Source organism: Stenella coeruleoalba, assembly GCF_951394435.1.
Source record: "Stenella coeruleoalba genome assembly, chromosome: 6".
Lineage (NCBI taxonomy): Eukaryota > Metazoa > Chordata > Mammalia > Artiodactyla > Delphinidae > Stenella > Stenella coeruleoalba.
In genome coordinates, this window is record NC_137151.1 from 93380128 (window position 1) to 93403232 (window position 23105).

At 44.2% G+C, this 23105-nt stretch overlaps 1 protein-coding gene across 3 annotated transcripts in view; it reads left to right on the forward strand.

Annotated features, from left to right (window-relative positions):
• The window catches only part of AOX1 (aldehyde oxidase 1), a 69651-nt gene that overhangs the window by 40126 nt on the left and 6420 nt on the right, over window positions 1-23105 (forward strand). For 2 of the 3 annotated variants that reach the window (XM_079924058.1, XM_079924059.1), the window contains 10 exons: window positions 1573-1706; window positions 2748-2835; window positions 7244-7330; window positions 8168-8359; window positions 10681-10908; window positions 15558-15653; window positions 17717-17845; window positions 18537-18611; window positions 20028-20080; window positions 21305-21419. In XM_079924058.1, coding sequence (XP_079780184.1) covers window positions 1573-1706; window positions 2748-2835; window positions 7244-7330; window positions 8168-8359; window positions 10681-10908; window positions 15558-15653; window positions 17717-17845; window positions 18537-18611; window positions 20028-20080; window positions 21305-21419 — 1197 coding nt within the window. The remainder of the gene's footprint in view (window positions 1-1572; window positions 1707-2747; window positions 2836-7243; window positions 7331-8167; window positions 8360-10680; window positions 10909-15557; window positions 15654-17716; window positions 17846-18536; window positions 18612-20027; window positions 20081-21304; window positions 21420-23105) is intronic. The other variant, XM_079924060.1, reaches the window with a different exon arrangement.

Sequence of the window (23105 nt, forward strand, 5' to 3'; positions counted from 1 at the left end):
CAATAAAACTGAAAAAAAAACCCCAAAATTTTACAAAGGAAGGCCTGCCCTCCAAAACTTACCGTCACCTAACTCACATGAAGCAATTAAGAAATAGTACTGGGAAGAATGCAACCAGCAAAGTCAGAATTTACATAGGTGGAAGAATTAAGGGAATGGAGGTTTGTAAAGCCCGGGAATCATCCAGGAAGTCTCATGAAGATGAAGTCTTAAGCTGGGATTTACAGTGGGAATGAGGTTCGTCTAGATGGTGAGAGGAGAAGCCATTTCCAGGGAGTTCCACACCATGGTCAAATGCCACTGATTCGTTCATTCATTCATTCCCTTGTCCCTTCTGCAAACACTTTTTGCCTGTGTCCTATATGCCAGGCAGCATGCATGTAAAGCAGGAGGAATAGTACGAAGACTGCCCAAGCTGGAGGTGCCTGGGGTGGCTAGTTTAAGCATCAGGGTGAAAGTAAGGGGAACAAACACTGGGGTCTTGATTCAGTAGGTCACAAGGAGCCAGTGTCATTACCAGAGCAAGTAGGAATGTGGGAATGTGGAGAATGAGGCCTCTTAGAAGGTGGAACACTAAGAAGGATCAGGCGAATTCCATTCCATTCCTGTCGTGCCTCTCACTCCCTGTGTGACATTGGTCCCATCACTTCATTCCTCTTGGGCTCCCCACCTATAAAAATGAGTTATTAAGACTTAATGACCTGGACTTCCCTGGTGGCACAGTGGTTAATAATCCACCTGCCAATGCAGTGGACGTGGCTTCAAGCCCTGGTCCAGGAAGATCCCACATGCCACGGAGCAACTAAGCCCATGCACCACAACTACTGTGCCTGCGCTCTAGAGCCCGCATGCCACAACTACTGAGCCTGCGCACCTACTGAGCCCGTGCTCCGCAACAAGAGAAGCCACCACAACAAGAAGCCCGCGCACCGCAACGAAGAGCAAGCCCCGCGTCTCACGCGCCACAACTAGAGAAAGCCCGCGCGCAGCAACAATGACCCAATGCAGCCAAAAATCAAAAATAAAAGAACAAATAAATAAGTAAATTTATAACAACAACAACAAAAAAGACTTAATGACCTCAAACATTAGGATGGCAAGGAAGAGCAAGGCCTACATCCAGGGAAGACCGACCAGCCAACTGAATCCGAATGGAGGGTGAGGAGTGCTCGTTCTCCAGTGGAGACAGTGGTGTGCAGGGAAAAGACCCAGTCTGAGAGAGGCTTGGAAGGCCACGAAATCTCACTGCTGCAGGAAACATATCCCAAAGGATACCTTGGGTGTAGTTCATGGGGAAAAAATTTTTTAAATAATTTTATTATCACAAAAATATCTCATTGATATTGGAAGGACTACTTAATATTAATGATAGTTTTGGTGCTGTCATTACAGCTAAATACTGCTGAGCTCAGCATGGATGCATGCTTAGGTTACTGGAAATCATCCCATTATTTAGTATAAACACACAATTTGTGTATCATGTACAACATTAAGGAATCAACATGTGTAAGGACTATTCCCACTCCCTTGCTGCAGATGGGTCAGATTAATGAGAACTGTTATCATTCGCAGGACATAGTTGCTTCAACCTTGAAGCTCCCAGCTAACAAGGTCATGTGTCATGTAAAGCGTGTTGGTGGGGCTTTCGGGGGGAAGGTGATGAAAACTGGCATCATGGCAGCCATCACCGCGTTTGCTGCAAACAAGTAAGTGGAGAAAATCTGTTAAGTAGACTAAAAATAAAGCGAGGTCACATTGAATATTTTCAGTATTGCGGTTAAGGAGGAAGAATCTGGGTCAAGGTTATTTAAAATCACATATAATATACAAATGTACAAACGAGCTGCCAGCTTATTACAACTTCTTTATTTTATATTGTCAAACTACATACTATAAAAACAAAAATGAGAATCAATTACTGAAAAGAGTAAAAACCACAGTAAAATATATAATACCTGGAGAGAGCCAGAAGCAGATCCTGAAAGGGTGGGGTTACTTGTCCTTAGCACCTGTATATCTACATAGGTCCGTTCAACCTTTTGAGGTAGACATTTATATCTATCTATATATCTACACCTATACATATCTCAAAAGGTTTATATACATATAGATAGATATAAATATGTGTATCTCAAAAGTTGTGTGTGTGTGTATATATATTTCTTCCCCTTAATTTAAATGGAAAATTTGCTTCTGTTATGCTTACCTTTATTTATAGTACCATTTTCCTTTAAGGGTGTCAGAATATAACCATAGGAAATTGTCTTTGGAACAGGCACACCTAGAAGGCTTAATTTCTTTGCTAACTAATGTACGTCAGTTCCTCTGCCCCATGACACAAAAAGACCTTCATTCCAGACCTGTCCTATCAGGGAATACTTGGCAGTCAGACACCACTTGAGTTCCTCCATTTGTAACCATCTATAATGTGGCCTTGGGACTGTTTGCCTATCATGGAGGTGATTATCACAGTGGGAAATAACCCCAAAGCAATACTCCGGAGCCTTGGGCCTGAGAGCCCCCTTGCATAAGTAGTGAGTGCCAGGCACTGTGCCCTGACCCAAAGGAAGAAGTCACTGGTGTGTGCCTGAGAGCAGCACAGCCTGGGCTCAGGGAGTCACTTTGCTGTTCTGCGGTGTGTGTGGATGCCACCAGGCTCTCACTAGGCGTTACATAAACCCTAGATAATACCTGTTAGGTAAAAGAGTTTACCTCTCCCGATTTTTTTTTTTTTTTTCCTGTTTCAGGCATGGTCGTGCAGTCCGCTGCATTCTGGAACGAGGAGAAGACATGTTAATAACTGGAGGCCGCCACCCTTACCTTGGAAAGTATAAAGTGAGTAGAAGGATGGAGGATTTATGTTGTAAATATAACATAACAGAAATGCAGAGGGCAGGATCTGGCTACTCTCTACTGGGGAATGACAGTGAGCAAATCAACAAATTGTGCGTCACACTGTCTCTTCCTTGTGCTAACTGATTACTGGCTGGTTCAGTGAAGCTTTTCTGCTTTCCTCAAAGATACCAGTTTGTGGAAAAAGTACGAGCTGGTATTGGCTGCTACAGAGTGCATAGCTGGAAAACATGTGAGTATATACATACGTCCATGAAAGTGGATCTGATAACCACACTATTCCCACAGTTTTATACGTGGGAGGTAAAAACAGAATAATTTCTGTAACAATAATGTTATGCGAAATTGCAAATGCTTGCCAACAGCTTCCTCATTTATCAATATGTCAAAGGTATTTTGGTAAAACTCTGTACCAGAAATTCCTAATTCCTAGAAAAGTTTCTGTAGCAGAAAATAAGTATTCTTTTGCTTTATAAGAAATAAGTTTACTTGCCAGAATGGGCTAACTGCTCTAACAACTAAAAACTCTCTGGGACTTAGACCTTTTTTGTGTTAATTCTTGCTCAAGTAACAGCCCAGTGTAATCAGAGGAGGGTGGGAGGTGGGCGGAGAACAGGAGAGAACCCTGCTACACAGAATCACTCATGGACTCAAGCTTTTTCCATCTAGTAACACCACCATCCTCCCCTCAGACCGCACTGTTGAATACGGAAGCCACTAGGCACATACGGCTATTTAAATTTAAATCTACTAAGTTAAATGAAAGTTAAAATTCAGCTCCAGGGCTTCCCTGGTGGCACAGTGGTTGAGAGTCCGCCTGCTGGGACGCGGGTTCATTCCCCGGTCCGGGAGGATCCCACGTGCCGCGGAGCGGCTGGGCCCGTGAGCCATGGCCACTGAGCCTGCGCGTACGGAGCCTGTGCTTCCCAACCGGAGAGGCCATGACAGTGAGAGGCCCGTGTACCGCAAAAAAAAAAAAAAAATTCAGTTCCACAGTTGCATTAACTATATTTCAAGTGCTCAATAACCACCTGTGACTAGTGGCTGCCATATAGGACATGCAAATAGAGAACATTGCCATCATCACAGGAAGTTCCATTGGTTAGCACTGCCCTAAAGACTCTTTGTCCTCCACTGGATTTTCTGCAGAGGGCAGCAGACAAGGGAAGGGAAGGGAAGAGAGGGAGCAGAGTGTTGTGTGGGAGATGTTCTGAGCACCAGGCCTGGAAGTGGTGGTCCTTGCTTTAATCGACACATTATTGGCCAGAACTTTGCCACCTAACTGCAAGGGGGCATGGGAAATGTAGTCTTCCTGCATGCCCAGGATGAAAGACAACAGGATTTGTTGAACACATCACATCGTTTCTACCACAACTGGTGTACCTGCATACATATTGTTAGAAGATAACGAATGTATCTATTTCAACTTACATTCACCCTAAGCTATATTTTGAATTGGGTTTAGTGCAACATAGATTTATTAGAGCAAACTTTGTCCTGAAGGAGACCACATTTTAGCCGTTGAGGGAGAAATAAGACTTACACCTATGAAGTCATTATGAAAACATAATAATCTCAGGTTAAAGGAGGAGGTGCACATAGTAAAACTATGGGGAGAGATGAATATGAGTTGGGGTGTGTACAGGAAACTTCTTAGAGAAGGTGAAACGTAAATGACCTTCAAGAATGGATTGGCAGAAAGAAGGCATACCAGGTGGTGGGATAGTAGCAGCATAAATGCAGAGGTGGGATACACACGGCCTGTTTGATAGGGGCAGGAGTAACGGGAGAAGGGGAATTAGTGCACAGAGCACTTACTGGAAAGTAATGGGAAATAAGATGGGTTGGGTTAGGTGATGCCAGGCTCAGAGTGGCCTGAGAATCCCAGGATGGGGGGTTAAACTTGATCTCCTAAGATACAGTGAGACTGAGTAGATGCTTGACCAGTCAAGTGTCATAACCAAACATGGGTGCTTTGAGGGGGAGAATATGATGGCACTGGGCAGGACGGCCTAGCGAGGAGGGAGGACGCAGACCGCCTGGAGGCAGCTGATGCTTTCAGACGTGAAGCAGTTGGGGTCTGACTACGATAGGAAGATGTAGAAAAAGAGATGGGTCCAAGAGCTATTATAAAATAAAATAGAATTCGGTGACAAACTTAGCAAAATATAATGGAGAATAAAAACCGCAAACATGCCTTGGAGGTTTCTGATAAAAAGAGCCAAGTTGGAAGGAGGAAACAGTCTAGACGGACAGGGATGAGTTTATTTGTGTGTTTGGAGAAGAAGTGACAGTGGGACATTTGAAAGTGGAAATGTCCTTCATCGATATGGGACTTTATTGAAAAGACTGGATTATAAGTTATAGAAACCATCAGCATAGTGATGATTAAAACCTTGAGAAGATAATGTGTTCCGATGGAGGGTAGTATGAGGACAGGAGATGATATTAATAATATTTACAGTAGTATTATTTAGGATACTTGCTAGGTTTCAGTCACTGGCTTATGATTTTGCCTGCATTACCTTACTTATTGCCAGGTCACAGATAGTCAGAGAGGTTATGTGACTTGCCCGAGATCACAGAGTGGGTTAAGTGGCAGACCCAGGATTCAGACTTAAACTGCTGAATTCACAGTTCATGCCCTTGACTTCAGTTTGAATTTGGCTCCAGTCAAGAAAAATCATTAAAATAAACTTTACTTTTATTATTATTATTATTATTTTCTTTTGTCTACGTCGCATGGCTTGCGGGATCTTAGTTCCCCGATCAGGGATCAAACCCGGGCCCTGGCAATGAAAGCACAGAGTCCTAACCACTGGAGCGCCAGGGAATTCCCAAAATGAACTTTAATAAGTTCAGAAATATTGAATACATCTTAAAAGCAAGGAAGATATTTATTTAAAAGACCTCCAGCAACACCAAATGCTGCTGAGAATTGTGATGAAATTGGGCCCTATGAGAAAAATGTGCAGAGTCCATTATGTGCAGGCCACCAGATTTGGAGATTAGAAGATCGCTGGCTTTAGGGGAAAAGGTTTTGGTGGAAATATGAGGATGGGAGTCAGAATTCAAGAACTTATGGCGAGAATAAGAGGTCAAGAAATATGCAGTTGATTTGCTTTAGGAGGAGAAAAAAGATTGAACAGTAGTGACAGATTAAACAGGAGGGTTTTTGTGTGTGTTTGTTTTGCTTTTATATCTTTATCCTTCCTTTTTATTGTTATTATTTTTATTTGTGGCAAAATACACATAACATAAAATTTACTATCTTAACCATTTTTAAGTGTACAGTTCAGTGGCATTATTAAGTACAGTCACATTGTTGTGCAGTCGTCACCATCCAGCTCTGGAATTCTTTTCACCTTGCAAAACTGAAACTCTGTACCCATGAAGCAATAACTCCCCATTCCTTCCTCTCCCAACAGCCCCAGGAAACCACCATTCTACTCTCTGTCTCTGTGCATTTGACTACTTTGGGTGCCTCACATAAATAGAACCATACAGTGTTGGTCCTTTTGTGACTGACTTATTTCACTTAGCGTAATGTCCACAAAGTTCATCCATGTTGTAGCATGTGTCAGAATTTTTTCCTTCCTTTTTTTGGCTGAATAATATTCCATCGTATGTATATGCCATATTTTGTTTCTCCACTCATTTACTGATGGACACTTGAGTTGCTTCTACCCCTTGTGAATAATGCTGCTGTGAACATAGGTATACATATATCTCCCTGAGATCCTGCCTTCAATTCCTTTGGATAAATACCCAGCTGCACCGTTTTACCTTCCCACCAAGAGTGCACAAGGGTTCCAGTTTCTCCACATCTGCACCAACGCTTATTGTTTTGTTTCTGTTTTGGGGGGTTTTTTTTTTTTTGCTATAGTAGCTATTCTAATGGATATGAGGTGGTATCTTATGGTTTTGATTGGCATTTCCCTAATTATTAGTGATGCCAAGCATCTTTTCATGTGCTTGTTACCCATTTTGTATATTTTCATTGGAGAAGTGTCTATTCAAGTCCTTTGTCTACTTTTTAATCAGGTTGTTTGGGGCTTTTTGTTGTTGAGTTGTAGGAGTTCTTTATACATCCCAGATATTAACCCCTTATCAGATATATGGTTTGCAAATATTTTCTCCCATTCTCTGGATTGCCTTTTCACTCTGTTGATTGTATCCTTTGATACCAGGAAGTTTTAAATTTTGATATCATCCAGTTTATCTATTTTTTCTTTTGTTGCTTATGCTTTTGGTGTCTTATCCAAAAAATTGTCAAATCTAAGGTCATTAAATTTTTCATCTATATGTAGCGGGTTCACAAGTGACAGAGTAAACTTTAGAGAGACTGGGTCCCCCGAACCAGTATCAGAAGTCCATTCTCTTTCCCCAGGCTGGATTCATGAACGATGGCAGAATCTTGGCCCTGGATGTAGAGCATTATAGCAATGGAGGTGCCTCCCTGGATGAGTCATTGCTTGTAAGTGTTTTAATGAGCAAATTCACATTCTGGAAAGTGTTACGTAAAATTATTTAATTCAGAAAAATGTTCAGTAGTTAAATAATATTTAATTATAAAAGCGTAAAGATTCGCAATGCAGGGAGCGAGTAGACTCATGTTACTTACTGGTGCCTCCAGGGTGAGCCCAGAGATACTGCTAAGTCTGCATCTGTGTGTTACCTCCATGTTTCCCAAACTGAGAGCTCTTTTCCCAGATGCAAGCATTAGACCTTCATCTTGACCCCACTGATGTTTTGAAATGGATAATTCTTTGCTGTAGGGCCGCCCTGTGCACTATAAGAGGTCCCTCAGTATCACTGGCTTCTATCCAGTATGTGTCAGTGGCGCAGCTACCCTCCAGACCTAACAACCCAAAATATCTCCAGGCATTGGCAAATGTCCCAGGAAGGAAGAGGGGAAAATTGCCCCTGGTTGAGAACAAATGCATTAGGCCAAATACCAGCATTTTTTTCCCTGTTTTTCAGGATATTTTATTCTGTAAACTGAGAGAGAGTCTACATTCTGTAGACTGAGAGGGCCTATGAATGCTTCAAAGGCTTTTGGAAATTTTTAAAACCTGGGGAAAAATGCATTAGCCCTAATGTGAAAATGTAAAAGTCATGATTTCCAAAAAATTATTCAAATCTTTAAAAATCATTTTACAGTAAAAATGCATTTAATTTGAGACATGGGTCCAGGTCAGCATGTTTGATGTGACGTAGGTCATTTCTGGCCTGATTTTGGTCCGAAGTCTCAGGATGGTAAAACAGGTGCACAAGGAAGAGGTCTCATCACATCAACTCTGGATTTCCCCAGATAATAGAGATGGGACTTCTGAAAATGGAAAATGCCTACAAGTTTCCCAACCTGCGCTGTCGGGCATGGGCGTGCAGAACCAACCTTCCGTCCAACACGGCTTTGCGAGGGTTTGGCTTTCCTCAGACAGGGCTGATCACCGAATCCTGTATCACGGAAGTTGCAGCCAAATGCGGGTTGTCTCCTGAGAAGGTAAAACTGAATTCGTTTCACAGACAAACGATAGTGAATTTTAGAGGTGGGAGGGCCACGGGGAGTCTTCCTGTTGAGGAATTTGTGGTCCATAGGGGCTACATGATTTGCTGCAGGTAACCCAGCTAACTAGTAATACTAGTTAGAGCAGGACTCCAGAGTTCAGGGGTCCTTGTCTTACTCGGGCTCCTCAAAAATCCTGGGGCAGAGGGTATTGAGAAGTGAGCTCTGGATTCATTGTTAGTGAGAAGTCTCCATGGGTTAGAAGTTTAACTGCTACTAATAAGTTCTGTCAAACCCTTCTTTCCTCTGCTTCCTTAACATCTTAGGGAGCTGTCATCTGAGTCATTTCAGTTACCAAAATGGCCTCCTTTCTGTTCTTTAAGTCTTGGTCCCAATTTCATTCATTAACAAGCTTGGTTCCCTGCCCAGGATCCTGGAGTAGAGTTAGGGTGGGCAGAAGGTGTGCCCCCTGCCCCCTTCTCCGTCCCGTGAGGACCAGGGAAAACAGCATCTCCCCAGCTGACTTCTCCCAGCAAGCTCTCTGTCCTCTTCTTGGTTAGATGAAGCCACTTTTCAAGTATGTTGTCTCCGGGCTCCATTTCTGCCAGCCCTCTCAGAAATTGACAGTCCCCTGCAAGCATTAAGTCTCCAACTGACCCTCAGCTAGCCCCTCACGCAGCATCCCCTGAAGCCCACACCTCTTGGCCCCATGCTGCAGCCATCCATGGAAAGCCCCAGTCCCTGATTCATCTACCTCCTCCCCCACCAGCACTAGAATTTGTGACCATAGACAGGAGCCATCATCTTTATGTCTCTTGAACTTGGGGGGGGGCCCTGCCCCTCCCTTCCTGGCTGTCTCACCATGGCCTCTTTCCCAGATGTGCTGTCACATTGATAGCACTAGGAGGAGGATCAGCTAATGACCTCCCTTCATCCCCAGAGAAGATGGAGGAGAGAGTAGCCATCCTTCAAAACACCACAGCAGGGGGCTTCCCTGATGGCGCAGTGGTTGAGAGTCTGCCTGCCGATGCAGGGGACACGGGTTTGTGCCCCGGTCCGGGAAGATGCCACATACCGCGGAGCAGCTGGGCCCATGAGCCAAGGCCGCTGAGCCTGCGCGTCCGGAGCCTCTGCAACGGGAGAGGCCACAACAGTGAGGCCTGCGTACCACAAAAAAAAAAAAAAAAAAAAAAAAACACCACAGCAGGGATTTCCCTGGTGGTCCAGTGGTTAAGATCCACACTCCCAATGGAGGGCATCTGGGTTTGATCCCTGGTCAGGGAACTAGGTGCCACATGCCGCAACTAAAGATCCCGCGTGCTGCAACTAAAGATCCTGTGTGCCGCAACTAAAGAGCCCGTGTGCCGCAACTAAACATCCCGCGTGCCACGACTAAAGATCCTGCGTGCTGCAACTAAAGATCCCGCATGCCGCAACTAAAGATCCTGCATGCCACGACTAAAGATCCCGTGTGCTGCAACTAAAGATCCCGTGTGCCACAACTAAGACCCAGCACAGCCAAATAAATAAATAAATATTTTTTAAAACCCCCCAAAACAAAAAAAAACACCTTCCCCAAAATGGCACAGCTCACTAATTTCCAGTCATCCTTTTATAATTATCTGGGACTTTTTGGAGGGGGAGATGGGAAGAAGATATGTCTGTAATGACCCCTGTCAGCTTGGGGAGAGGGCTGGCCTCAACTGCTGAGAGTTTTCTCAGCTGCAAATGTGAAGTACTTGACCTTTTGTTCTCAGCTGGGTGCCTTAGTCACCAATTTCTGGGAATTCAGGAAGAATTCTACTCTGCTTCAGACATCCTGGGGTAGAATCACTTAATTGGCTTTTCATCCTAGTTATGGGCTATATTTAAACAAACTTTCATAGTTTCCTGTTTGGAAGTGAGTGGTCTTCTCTTGCTTCAGCATCTGAAAATTGAAATCACACGGATCATGTAGCCTGGAATTAAATTCAGCATTACCTTTCAACAGATACTCACAAGTACAACTGGAATTAAGAGTCCACGGTGTACCTGGACTGCACTGTTGAGTTATATAAGAAATATGAGGAAAGGAGTCCTTCCTCTGAACTTAACACAGGAGCGGCATCAAAGGCATATAAGTGCTAACACATTTGATAGAGGCTCTGAGTAGAGGAAGAGGAAGATGTTATGTGTTGGGAAAGGCTTCAGCAAGGAGTAGATTGAACTCAGTTTGGGTTTTCTATGATGAGCAGAATTTGACTAGGAGGACAGTGGGTGGGAGAGACTATGTCTGCCTAGTGCCCCACCAACCCTTTTGATCTCCTTCTCTTTTGTAGGTCCGAACGATAAACATGTATAAGGAAATTGATCAAACACCCTACAAACAAGAGATTAATGCCAAGAACCTGATCCAGTGTTGGAAAGAATGCATGGCCATGTCTTCCTACGCCCTAAGGAAAGCAGCCGTAGAAAAATTCAACTCGGAGAACTGCTGGAAGAAGAAGGGGCTGGCAATGGTCCCCCTGAAGTTCCCTGTCGGCCTTGGATCAGTTGCTGCTGGTCAGGTCAGTTCTCCAAACAGACAAATCAAAAGGTGTTGAGGAAACTTTCCATTGAGGTGGATTAGCCATATGGTCGCAATGTCTAACTGTTCAGCTTCCCCAGAGCTGTGCTCCGTCCAACCAGTTTTTCTCCAGAGGAGACGAGAGCTACTTTGCCCACTTCCCCAGGGTTGGTGACAAGCATTCTTGCTGGGAAATTGGGAGACCCAGCACCTATTCCTGGCCTTGGAATTGAACAGCTGAATTAGCTCACTGTGGGCCCATATCACTTAAGTATAAAATACTTAAGTATTGGGGGACCAATGACCCCCAAGACTCCTCTTCAGATACTCTGATTCTGTGAGATAGAAACAGGAAATGGAATAGTAACGAGAAGCTGCAAGGCACTCGGTGCTCCTCCCATTTTTGGTGGGCTGGGGAAAATTACATTCAGAAAAATAAATCATTTAAATATCTTTTCAAACAATCGAAGTTTTTTTTCACTTTATAGCCATTAAAGGTATCACGGGGAGGACTGAAAATCTATTCTTATTTTTTTTTAATATATTTATTTATTTATTTTTGGCTGTGTTGGGTCCTGTTGCTGCACGTGGGCTTTCTCTAGTTGGGGCGAGCGGAGGCTACTCTGTTGCGGTGCGCGGGCTTCTCATGGCGGTGGCTTCTCTTGTTGCGGAGCACAGGCTCTAGGTGCATCGGCTTCAGTAGTTGCAGCACACGGGCTCAGTAGTTGTGGTGCACAGGCTTAGCTGCTCCGCGGCATGTGGGATCTTCCCAGCCCAGGGCTCGAACCCGTGTCCCCTGCATTGGCAGGCAGATTCTTAACCACTGCGCCACCAGGGAAGTCCTGAAAAATCTATTCTTGTTGCTTACTTTCTTTAATTGATTAAATGAATTCCCTGCTCGGTTGCTAAACCTCACTTGCAGGTTCCACCTCTTCATTCTTGAGTGGAACTTACCCCGAACAGCTGGTGGTCTTCATTGTCGCTCATTGTACAGCAGGGACGTGGGAACCCTGTTCCCTACGTTCTTACGTGTCCGTATGTGTATCTGTACATACATGTGGATGAGGTGGCAGAGCCCTCAAAACAGTAGTCCCTCCCCTTCGCAGAGTTCACGCCTTTGGCTGAACCGTGAAGAAGGTACGGCAGGTGTGTGTTTTGAGCGCTGACAGAATAGGGATAAGTGGGGGTGGGGCCGTGAAGAGCACTAGTGTGTAGGCCGTGTGATGGGGAGGCCAGGAAAAGCAGGCAGGAAGGCCCTTCCCCCGTTTCCACACCCATCATTCACCCATCTATCCTGACTCAGCCTGGATGAAATCACCAGAACGTTTTCATGCAGCTTTGATTGTAGGTGGGTTAACGCAGAGGGGCACATAACACAGTGGCGATCTGAGTGCAGCCTTCCTATGCCTCTCCTGTTTACGATGGCAACAGCACAGATGTTGTTTAGTCATCTGCCTACAGTTTACTCAGATGAGGGAGTCAAGAGGCTGTGGTTGAGGAATAAAGGCAAAAACAAGGTTATTAAAAAGGAAAGGAAGGGGGAAAACTATCCCTAGAAAAGGGTTAGCGAGCAGTGACGCTTTGTATATAGCTTTGGGGCAAACTGATTAGCCAGCGGCCAGCAAAGAGGTCAGTCTGGGCCGTCTGTCCTTGAGTACACCGACCAGGATCATGCAGAAAACAATTTCCATTGTATATGAATCTTCTGGAAATTTGGGGGCGTTAGGCTGTGGGTAGACATGGCAGGCTGTCTCTATTCAATGGTTGCCATTACTTAATACCTGGCCTCCACAGGAGACTAGGTCTGTCCCATTTCCCTCATCAGAAATTTCTCAAAAGGTAGATAAAAATTAACGGTAATTACTGAGCACCTACTATGTTGTAAGTTCTTTTAGATTTTATCTCATTCAGCCCTCAGGGCAATCTATAAGATTTGTAACCTTATGTTAATGATGAGAAACTGAGGCTCAGAGAGCTTAAATCACTTGTCCAGAGTCCCACAGCTGGTGAGAGGCGGGGCCGGTGCTGGAACTCAGGTCTCAGAGGCTCCAGAAGCTGTGCTTTGTAGCTACATCAAGCTGCTCCCCCATAGCACCTTCTGGGGGGAACTGAGGTGGGATTCAGGTGCCTCACCTGCATTATATTTAATTCCTAGAGAGAGCACTGAAGTGCGCACAGTATCTAATGAACCTCTGTATTCCCAGGGCCTTCATACGGCACCTGGCACAGAAGAGGAACTCAAACGTTTGAATGGCTGAGACATTTTGGGAATCTGTTGGGTCAAAGCTCATGTCTCACCAACACCAGCAGTCATTGCTTGAGGACTTACATTTCACAGACTAAGTTCCAAGTTTATATTGGACAACTCTCTGTTCCCACGTGCCAGTTGTGCTGATTTCGCAGATGCAGCTTTGCAGAATTATCTTTTCTGGCGCTAACCATGAGCCACCCGGTGGTACCACTTAACTGAACCGAATTCGACATTGTAAGTGGCCCAAGAAGCCTGCAGCAGCACGTGGGACAATTTCTCAGCAGTCTCAGACAGAAATGCTGCCCTGACACACAGGCAGAGCGCTGCTGCCAGCGGGGTCACACGTGATGAAATGCACAATCCCCTGTACTTGTAGTTCAATCACATGTGCCAGTTACACATTTCACCCACAAGCAACTTCTGAATTGCTGGCAGAGCCAAGGAGGCCAAATAGAGTGTCTACAAGCTTGAGGAACAGATTAAATGGCTATGCTGTTGCCAATTCATTTATCAAACTTTTATTGAGTACTTACTACTCATGGGTTACTATGTGGCTTTGCAAAGGATGCCTTAGGACATGGACTTTCCTTTCAGGGGGCTTACATTCCAGCAGAGTACAAAGAGCCCAGGAGCAGCCGCTGCAGCTGGTATCCCCCCGCCGTCTGGTGCATAACCCCTGGGCAGCCCGCCCCGGGTGCTCTGTAGAGGATGTCACTCCTTATCTTTATTGTTTAGAGAATAAATGACCAGGAGCACAAGACAGTGTTTCCAGGACTGATATGTCAACAGACAGTAGAACGTGCTCTGCTGGGTCTCCCCAAGGCACTTGGATATGATTATTCTGGCAACGATGCCTTTCCTAAGGTTCTAAGATTCTCCCTTGGGCTGTGAGTGTAGGTGCCTTTGTCCTCAGAGAAAGTGCTCCTATGTCCCCATTTTCTCAATACATCCCTAGTTTATACCAGCTGACCAGGTAAATAGAGCCCATTTTCACTGTCAAAGTGCCTGATTTGGAATGCTAGAGGCTTCTGCGTGTCATTTGCTAGAGTAGTGTGAACCTTTGGATGCCAGTAAAGAGGCAGCTCTCCAAGTGTGGCCCATGGCCCACAGGTGGCTCTAAAGGTCCTTCTGGTGGGCAAAGAATCGATCTAGGAATGCACTCCTTTCCTTGGGCATATCTGGTGATTGACATGCAGTTCCTTTGACTTTCACTTCTGACCAGGGTTGTTTATAAGTAATCTAAGTGAGTAAAGCAAGGCTTAAAAATTTTAGCTTCATTAAATGGAAATTAGCTTGTTACCAGAATTTTCTGAAGACCTGCCTTTACAAATCCTAGATTATTATGCCACTCTGCATAGAAGCTTAGATATTAAGAAACCTAGCCGATAGCTTTTAGTGACCCCTGGCTGGCCTAGACTACATCTAAGAGGCTGACATTTCCCAGTTGAGCAGCAGTAAAGGTGTGCCTTGGAGACCCCCTGAATCACAGTGGAACCAGTAGAAGCATTTTTCTCTAGGACCATATGCTGTTAATATTGCTCGTATACTGGAGACTCAAAGTGAAGACGCCATTCACATTTTCTGCAGTCTCCTGGGATATCTCAGTCTCCTGGCCCATCTCCATACCCCCTAGTTTAGCACAGGCAGACTTGGCAAGAAGGCACATTCCTATCGACTGTAAAACATGCTTAGCTTAGAGCCTGGGTGTTTCTGACCACAGCAGCCTTTTATTCTATGTTAGCTGTTTGGTTCGTTCTGTATTCCTGTGGGAGCTGTGCAGTTAGATAAGATTACTTCGAAGTTCTCTTCGAACTCTAAAGTCCTATAACTCTGGGCCAAGATGACTGAGGGTGGGCTTAGCTCATTTTGCAGCAAAAATGTAATGTCTATCTGCCCCATCTTATTTGGATTTTTATTTTTGCTTCTCTATAACATACCTACAACTATGGGGATAAGTGTTCATGTAAACAAGTCTTCCTTCTTCCCCAAACTATCTATACTTAACTTTGCATTTAAAACTGACGACACCCTCTCCCCCAAAACACCCAAATCCAGATTATTGTTCCACCCTGGGTAGGGGGGATCCTTGAAGGTACCAGTGCGCTCAGCTTTTCTACTGAGGAAATAGTAGCGTAAGCAGCCTAATCCTGCCCCAGACTCACAGCCATCCAGCGACAAGCTGGCCTCTTGTGGGACGATCATGAGGCAGCACCTGTCCCAGCCTTGCCCTGGCTCTGCTCAGTGCTCTCAGGACAATGGGGAAAGGGTCTGCGTTTATTTTGGCAGATAGGGAAAGGAGGGAGGGGATGCTTTACGGGGAAAAGGTTTTCTAATTGACAAGATATGTGATAATATCAATCAAAAAGATCGTGGCAACTGTTTTCATCTTTTTTGCTTAGGCTGCTGCCCTGGTTCACATTTATCTAGATGGGTCTGTGCTGGTGACTCATGGTGGAATTGAAATGGGGCAGGGGGTCCACACTAAAATGATTCAGGTAAGAATGCAGATAATTGGATTAAGTCGGATGTGTGCTTGTAGATATGTGTAGGAGAGAGAAACCTGGAGTGTACATCTTCTGTTCCCAAATAAGAAGGATAGGAGACTTTAGCTTTGACTACTTCAACTGCTAAGCTATTCACAGAAACTGGGTAAACAAGCCAGTTTTGTAACTGACCCTCCTGAAAGAATGTGGTAGAATAGCCTCTGGTTGTCTTACTGCTAAAGAAGGTTGTTTGGTCATTTGCTGCTTTCCTTTGGATATATTAACAAGTGTGTTGTCTTTTTTGAACCTTTGCTGGGCAATAAAAAGATTTAGAAATTCTCATGTATTGCATTGTTTCTTGCCCTTTTTTTAATGCCTCTTTTTTTTTTTTTTAGGGTTCCCCAACCTTTTATTTTTTATTTATTTATTTAACATCTTTATTGGAGTATAATTGCTTTACAGTGGTGTGTTAGTTTCTGCTTTATAACAAAGTGAATCAGTTATACATATACATATGTCCCCGTATCTCTTCCCTCTTGCATCTCCCTCTTGCCCTTTTTATAGTAAGGACTCTGAACAACTGATAGTATAAAACACATTTGATATTTCTAACCGAACTACCAGTTTTCTTTTCGCTCAATTATTTTAGAATAATTTTTAGCTACTGTTTCTATTTTGCTAGTTATTGTAATATTACAGATTATAAAACATTTGAAAGGCAAACATTATTTTAGAAAACCCTGCACAATTCTACCACTTAGCAATAATCACTGTTTTGGGGTCTCTCTATTTTGACGTTTTTTCTTCTTCAAAAAATCACTAGCATTCTTTTTATATAATTTTATATCCTGGATTTTCACCTATCCTTATATAGAGTGACCATTTCCTCCTGTCATTAAGAATTCTTTACAATCATGATTTTTAATGCTGCATGTATATGTCTGTATAATTTATTTAGCCATCCCCAATTGCTGAACACTTCAGTGAACATTTTTGTCCATAAGCCTGTGATCAAACCAATGATTTTTTTTTAAAATAAATTCCAGGAATGGAATTACTGGGTCACAGAATATATCTTAAGTCACTCGCCACATTACCAAATTGTCTTCCAGAAAGTATCCATCACGTTACACCACTACCCAACATTGTACATTATGGATTGTTTAAAAAAAAACTTAGATAATTTAATAGAGGAAAGTATCTCATTATTGCTTTAATTTGCACTTTTCTGATCATAGAGGTGCTGAATATATGTTTTATTTCATGTTATCACTCGCTTGAGAATTGTGTGGTCATACCTGTCCCCCTTTCTGGGGTGAGACTTCTGTGTTTTCCTTATTGGGCCACCAGAAACCTTTCTGTTCTAAGCCTATGCACTTGGTATAGGCAGTCTTCTGAAAGCCAGTGATGGGGAGGGCTCTGTATGCCTTATGCCCCTGTCGTAATTGTGGACAAACTCAACTAAGCCATACTGCTAGCAGGAAAGAGAATGTGGAACCAGCTGAGATGAGTAGTATGATTTTGCCCCATCATTAAACACAAAGGAAGAACCTAGCAGCCAGCTAAGTCCTTATGTTGGCCAGTGGCACTGGCACCATGTACTTCTGGGATCTCTGGTTGGTGCAGCTGCTTTAACAAAGCCATTGTCCTTTCTCAGAAATGCTCTCTTCCTGGAGCATCTCCAGAAATGTGCATAAGGCATCTCCTCTCTGATGAAGTCAGATTTGCTAGAATTTTGCAGAGTGCAGAGGTAGGAGGGGCCTTGAAGGTGCCGATTTCATGATGATGAAAACATGAAGCATTTCTTCCTGGCTTGGCTTGGGGCTTCACCTCCTCTTCCTGGTGCTATTGCACAAAAGAAAGTCAAAGAACAAGAAAGTGTGCTCAGGGCTGGGGGGCCAGACTAGCTACAGGGTCTTAGACAAGAGGAACTTCTTGTGGCTGGAAGAATTCGTGGTCCTGCCGCTTGTTCCAGTCGGGCATGGGGGTGTTCCACACACATGCTATCATGTGCTAAGTGCACGGGTCTATGACTAACCAAAGAAAAGTGAAAGAAGATCTCTTCCAAAATCCAGGTGGCCAGTCGTGAATTAAGGATGCCATTGTCCAACATCCACCTTCGGGGAACAAGCACGGAAACCGTCCCTAATGCAAACATCTCTGGAGGCTCCGTGGTGGCCGATCTCAATGGGTTGGCAGTAAAGGTAAAAATCGTTGCAGTGGCACCCAAATCATGAACCCCGTCAAGGCTGGAGCTCAGAAGATCTGGCAAATCAACCCAGCTCTTGTCTCCTTCCCACACCCTCTTGGGGAAAACTGCGCCTTCCCCCAGTCGGGGGCTCAGTCAGTGTCAGGACTGGCCACTCTCCCGAGCGGGAGATGCCACCTCCTTTCTCCCTCACTCCTGACAGCTCACTGGTCCCCAAGCCCTATCAGTTCTACTCAGAAATGTCTCTTTCCAGTTCCAGGTTGCAGTACCATGGCTGCTTTGGTTCAAACTCGCGCCTCTTGTCAGGGCCATTGCGAGCCTCTGTCTGTCCACCCCAGTTTCATTGCCTTTCACTCTGGCTTCCTGCAGCCAGGGAAAGCTTTCCCACAAAATAAATCTGACCGTGCTGTGCTTGAAAACAGTGACCGGTGGTTTATCAACAGCGTTTCTGTTAAGTCCTGACCGCTTAGCAGGGCTTACACGGCCCCCATCCCAGGCGGTCTGTCTTTAAGACCAGCTCATGCTTCACCCCCAACTCCATGAGACCTTTCACCCCACCTCTTACGGGGTTGGTGTCTTCCTTCTCCTCTTAAATAAGCCTATATAACAGCACATAATAGTGTGTTTTTGAAATTGTTGTTCTCGTGACATTCTGGTCATAATTTTAACTAAAAAATAATCCCTAGGACGCTTGTCAAACTCTTCTAAAACGCCTTGAACCCATCATCAGCAAGAATCCTGGAGGCACTTGGAAGGACTGGGTGAGAACCACTGTTACTTTGTGTTGTATGTTAGGAAAAAAAAGAGAGGAGAGTGAGACGTGTGAATCAAATACCAGTAGAAAGGGCACATTAAAAGGTACTGCGGTTACATCATGATCAATAGAAGCCCTTGGCTCTCGGCATGTGGAGATGTTATCACAGCATGATGGAGGAACTCCTACATCTGGGACAATTCTCTATTAGAGAAAAGATGGTTCTTGTGTCCAGAACTCTTGTTTTAATCAAGAATTAATTAATGTTTCTTCCTAAGGAAACTAGGTATTTTCTAGATAATAGCAGTCCACCTATTTGTTCTTTTTGGGGGGTTCCCCTGTTCCTAAAATTGGAAGATAACACTAGAATCTTTTTATAAAAGTAAAAATCATATAAGCACTCTTTAGACAGAGGAAACCAAGCCATTTGGGTATATATTCAGCAAGTCGTAGGCACTAAATGGAATGGAAATATTCAACCTTTTCCTTTCATCTACCTAAAATCTAATTGGATGAGAAGACACACATTCTAAAGTCAACTAGGAAACTTTTCAGAGTAACAGGTTCTAAAGTACCAGGTGGTGTGGAATGGATACCCACTGAAGGCTGACAGTTCTAGGATGTCAAGTCATATTAAAGCACTGGTGTGGAGGAAATAACATTGGAGAGTCTTACTTAGAAATGGTTCCTGCTATTCCATAGAGTTAGGATTCATTCTATAATTCATATCTATAGGAGCTGTCAATCCTTTCTGGGCATATTTATTTCTGCCCTTTGCCCAGTGCTTCCTGGGAGAGTCTGGTTGGAGAAAGATGGAGAGAAATGCAGTGCAAGAGAGTTGGTCCTCCACCATCAAAAAATGCTGCCATTCAGCCCACTTTCCTCTGTAATGGTTGCACTTCTCACATTTTTCTTTCTCAGACTTGGGGGCATCATTTTGTATCTTAGTCAACTGTGTACACTGCAGAGTCAGGAGAACCCTTTTGGTGTAAATGGTACAATTTAGTAAGATTGTACCCCTCTCCTAAGTCTGTTATGGATACATGATATTAAAATTAAATGTCTGACCACCCATTTTTTCCTGAAATGTTCTGTGTTAATAGGCTAAGTCTTACCAGGTGACTGAGTGAAATTCTTTATAAGCAGAACATGTGTTGCCCCCAATAGTCCAATCTATAAGTGTCACATACCATGGGAGTCGTTTATTATGATGATATGCATTGAACAAATGCTATTCCTACAAGCAGTGAACCATAAATGCCTATAGAGATGGAAAATGCTGAAAGGAATAAATTAAACTTGGTCCTTCCTAGTTATTACTACCGATCACTTTATTTAACACAGAGTAAAATTAATATTGAAGTCTCGAGTGATTCTTACTTTAAACAACTTTATTGCATCACGTTGTATTCTTCTTTTCCAGGCACAGGCTGCTTTTGATGAAAGCATTAGTCTTTCAGCTACTGGATACTTCAGGTAAATAGTCCTTTCAATCGCATGCTATGGAAAATGGCAGCGGTATCTTGAGGGGAAGTTTCATTTCTGTTTGCCATTTTGGCAAAAAATGATTTTGTACCTTGTGTTAACCCACTGTTATAAAGAACATTTAGGTGCTACTTAATCCAAATTTCCAGAAAGCCTGGGAAAAAATAGACACAGAAATAAAATACAGCTGAATCGATGATTCAAATCATACTGGGAAGTACTAACCTGGGGGTTAGTGCTTGGAACCCACAACAGTGGTTGACCTTTTGTTGAAAACTCAGTGTGTCCCTTAAGTTAGGAAATGAAGGAAAAGGGATGCAAATTAAACCCATAATAAGATAAATACCATCTCACACCTTCTAGATTGGCAAAATATAAGAATTTGACGATAACTGTGTGTTGTCAAGATGCGGCACAACTAGAACTCAGACACTTTGGAAAAGAATCTGTCAATTTATCGAGTTATTTTAATGGACAGTGGAAGCCACCAGAGAATAGAGTGATATAGAGAGTCATACCTGATTTTGTCTCTTTGTCACTTGTCATGGGAGTCCCAGGCTATCAGGAATTGGCTCTCAGGAATAAGCCCCTCCAGACTGGGCGGAGCAGAGGAGAGAAGGGTAGAAAGTACCGGCAAGCTGCTGGCCTATGCTTCTCCTCTATCATGGCATTTGTTTGGTGTTCTTAAAGAACAGTTAGGAACAGAGCAGGCCATGGTGCCTGATGGAGCGACCAGAGTAGGGCACAGAATGAGAGCCAAGGGGCCTGATCCCTCGCACAGAAGGCTGAATCCTAGAGCCAGCAGACGGGTGAACTGGCAAGCGTGCACCTCTGATGCAGTGTTTGGTGTAAAATCCAGGTGGAATCCCCCAAATCTGATGACGATAGGATTACATGACCCAATATTAGCCAAAGCAATAGGATGAATATCCAGACAGTCAGCAGTTAACTTCCAAGCATAAGGAGTCAGTGGTAGGGAGTGGTTTCATGTTTTTATCAGGCAAAGCAAGTTTAATAAGAAAGAAGTAAATATTTATTTATTCAGCAGACTTATTGCATGTATTATGTGCTACACATCATTGTACCTGTGCACTCCTCTGGTTTGCTGTGCATACAAATTGAGCATAGCTCTTAACGGGTCTGTTTAATCATGTGGTCTGCAATTAGGGGACTTGATCACTTAACAACGCTCCTCAAGAATTCTATTTCCTCCAGGGGTTATGAGTCGAACATGAACTGGGAGACAGGCGAAGGCCGTCCTTTCGAATACTTTGTTTATGGAGCTGCCTGTTCCGAGGTTGAGATAGACTGTCTGACAGGTGCTCATAAGGTCAGTACCAGTTGGGAAGGTCTTCAAGTTGAACTCTAGATACATCTATTTTCCACATGTTCCATCTGTCTGAGCACCAGAGAGGCACCATGTAATCGGCCTAAGGATAATTTGTCTGTTTTACCAAGGAAGATAGAAGCTCAGCAATTGCCTCGGTGTTTTATGTGGAAAACAACTGGCAGCCTCTCTTCTTTATTTCCCCTGCTCTTCCAAATGGAATCAGGAAAAAAAATCACTTCAAGGAAGAAACACAGCCTACAGGGGGCTTCAAGGAAGAAACAGCCTACAGGGGGCTTCGATGTAGAAACACAGCCTACAGGGGGCTTCCTCTTCCATGAAATGCCATCATATGGCATCCTTTTCTTTCTTTTTAAGAAGATGTTGGGGATAGGAGTTTATAAATTAATTTATTTATTTTTGCTGTGTTGGGTCTTCGTTTCTGTGAGAGGGCTTTCTCTAGTTGTGGCAAGCGGGGGCCACTCTTCATCGCGGTGCACGGGCCTCTCACTGTCGCGGTCTCTCTTATTGCGGAGCACAGGCTCCAGACGCGCAGGCTCAGTAGTTGTGGCGCACGGGCTCAGTTGCTCCGTGGCACGTGGGATCCTCCCAGACCAGGGCTTGAACCCATGTCCCCTGCATTAGCAGGCAGATTCTCAACCCCTGCGCCACCAGGGAAGCCCCATATGGCGTTCTTGAAGGATTTCATAAGCATCCACAATCTGCTAACAAGCACCAAGGGCCAGCCCAGGGGAGCTGGTGGCCAGCTTTTGATATCTTTTGTCCAGCTAGGTCCTGCTTTTTAGATAGTTTAAGAGCATCCTTATGCTTTTAAGAAATGCTATGGGGCTTCCCTGGTGGCGCAGTGGTTGAGAGTCCGCCTGCCGATGCAGGGGACACGGGTTCGTGCCCCGGTCCGGGAAGATCCCACATGCCGCGGAGCAGCTGGGCCCGTGAGCCATGGCTGCTGAGCCTGCACGTCCGGAGCCTGTGCTCCACAACGGGAGAGACCACAACAGTGAGAGGCCCGCATACCGCAAAAAAAAAAAAAAAAAAAAAAAAGCTATGAGGAGATGCTCACACAGATTCTCACACACACACACACACACACACACACACACACACACACACACACACACACACACACACACACACACACACACACGCTCCTGCTTCAAGGACTCAGAGTTTCTCCTCTTGTAGCTGGGCCTTTGAGGGTAAATGAAGTCCCTTGCCACTATCAATAACAATAAATGATCATCGATGGATTAAATGGGACTGTGATACCCTCACAACTGTCATGTGATAATCTGCCCAAAAGCTACCCAGAGGCAAGCTCTGGTTCTTGATATTTCCAAACATCCTTCGTGCCTGCATCTTGGATCATGATCAAATATAAGCTTGCATTTAATATGTCTCCAGCCTGTATGTTTTTACGCTGTAGTCAGCCTAATCTTTGAAAGTATATACACCCTTACTGCACCTACACCTTTATTCAATCTGCCCATTCAAGTATCTAGCTTGTCAGGATTCTGATTCAAACCAGATTACTTTTGGGGAAACTTGGACTGGGGCCAGTGATCTCTCTAAGCATGCTTTTCATGCTACAGTAGCTGTCCTGTGTTAGGGAGTTCAGTAGAAAGTCCTCTCATGCTAACTGATTTCTACATCCCCCCTCCCTCGAAGAAA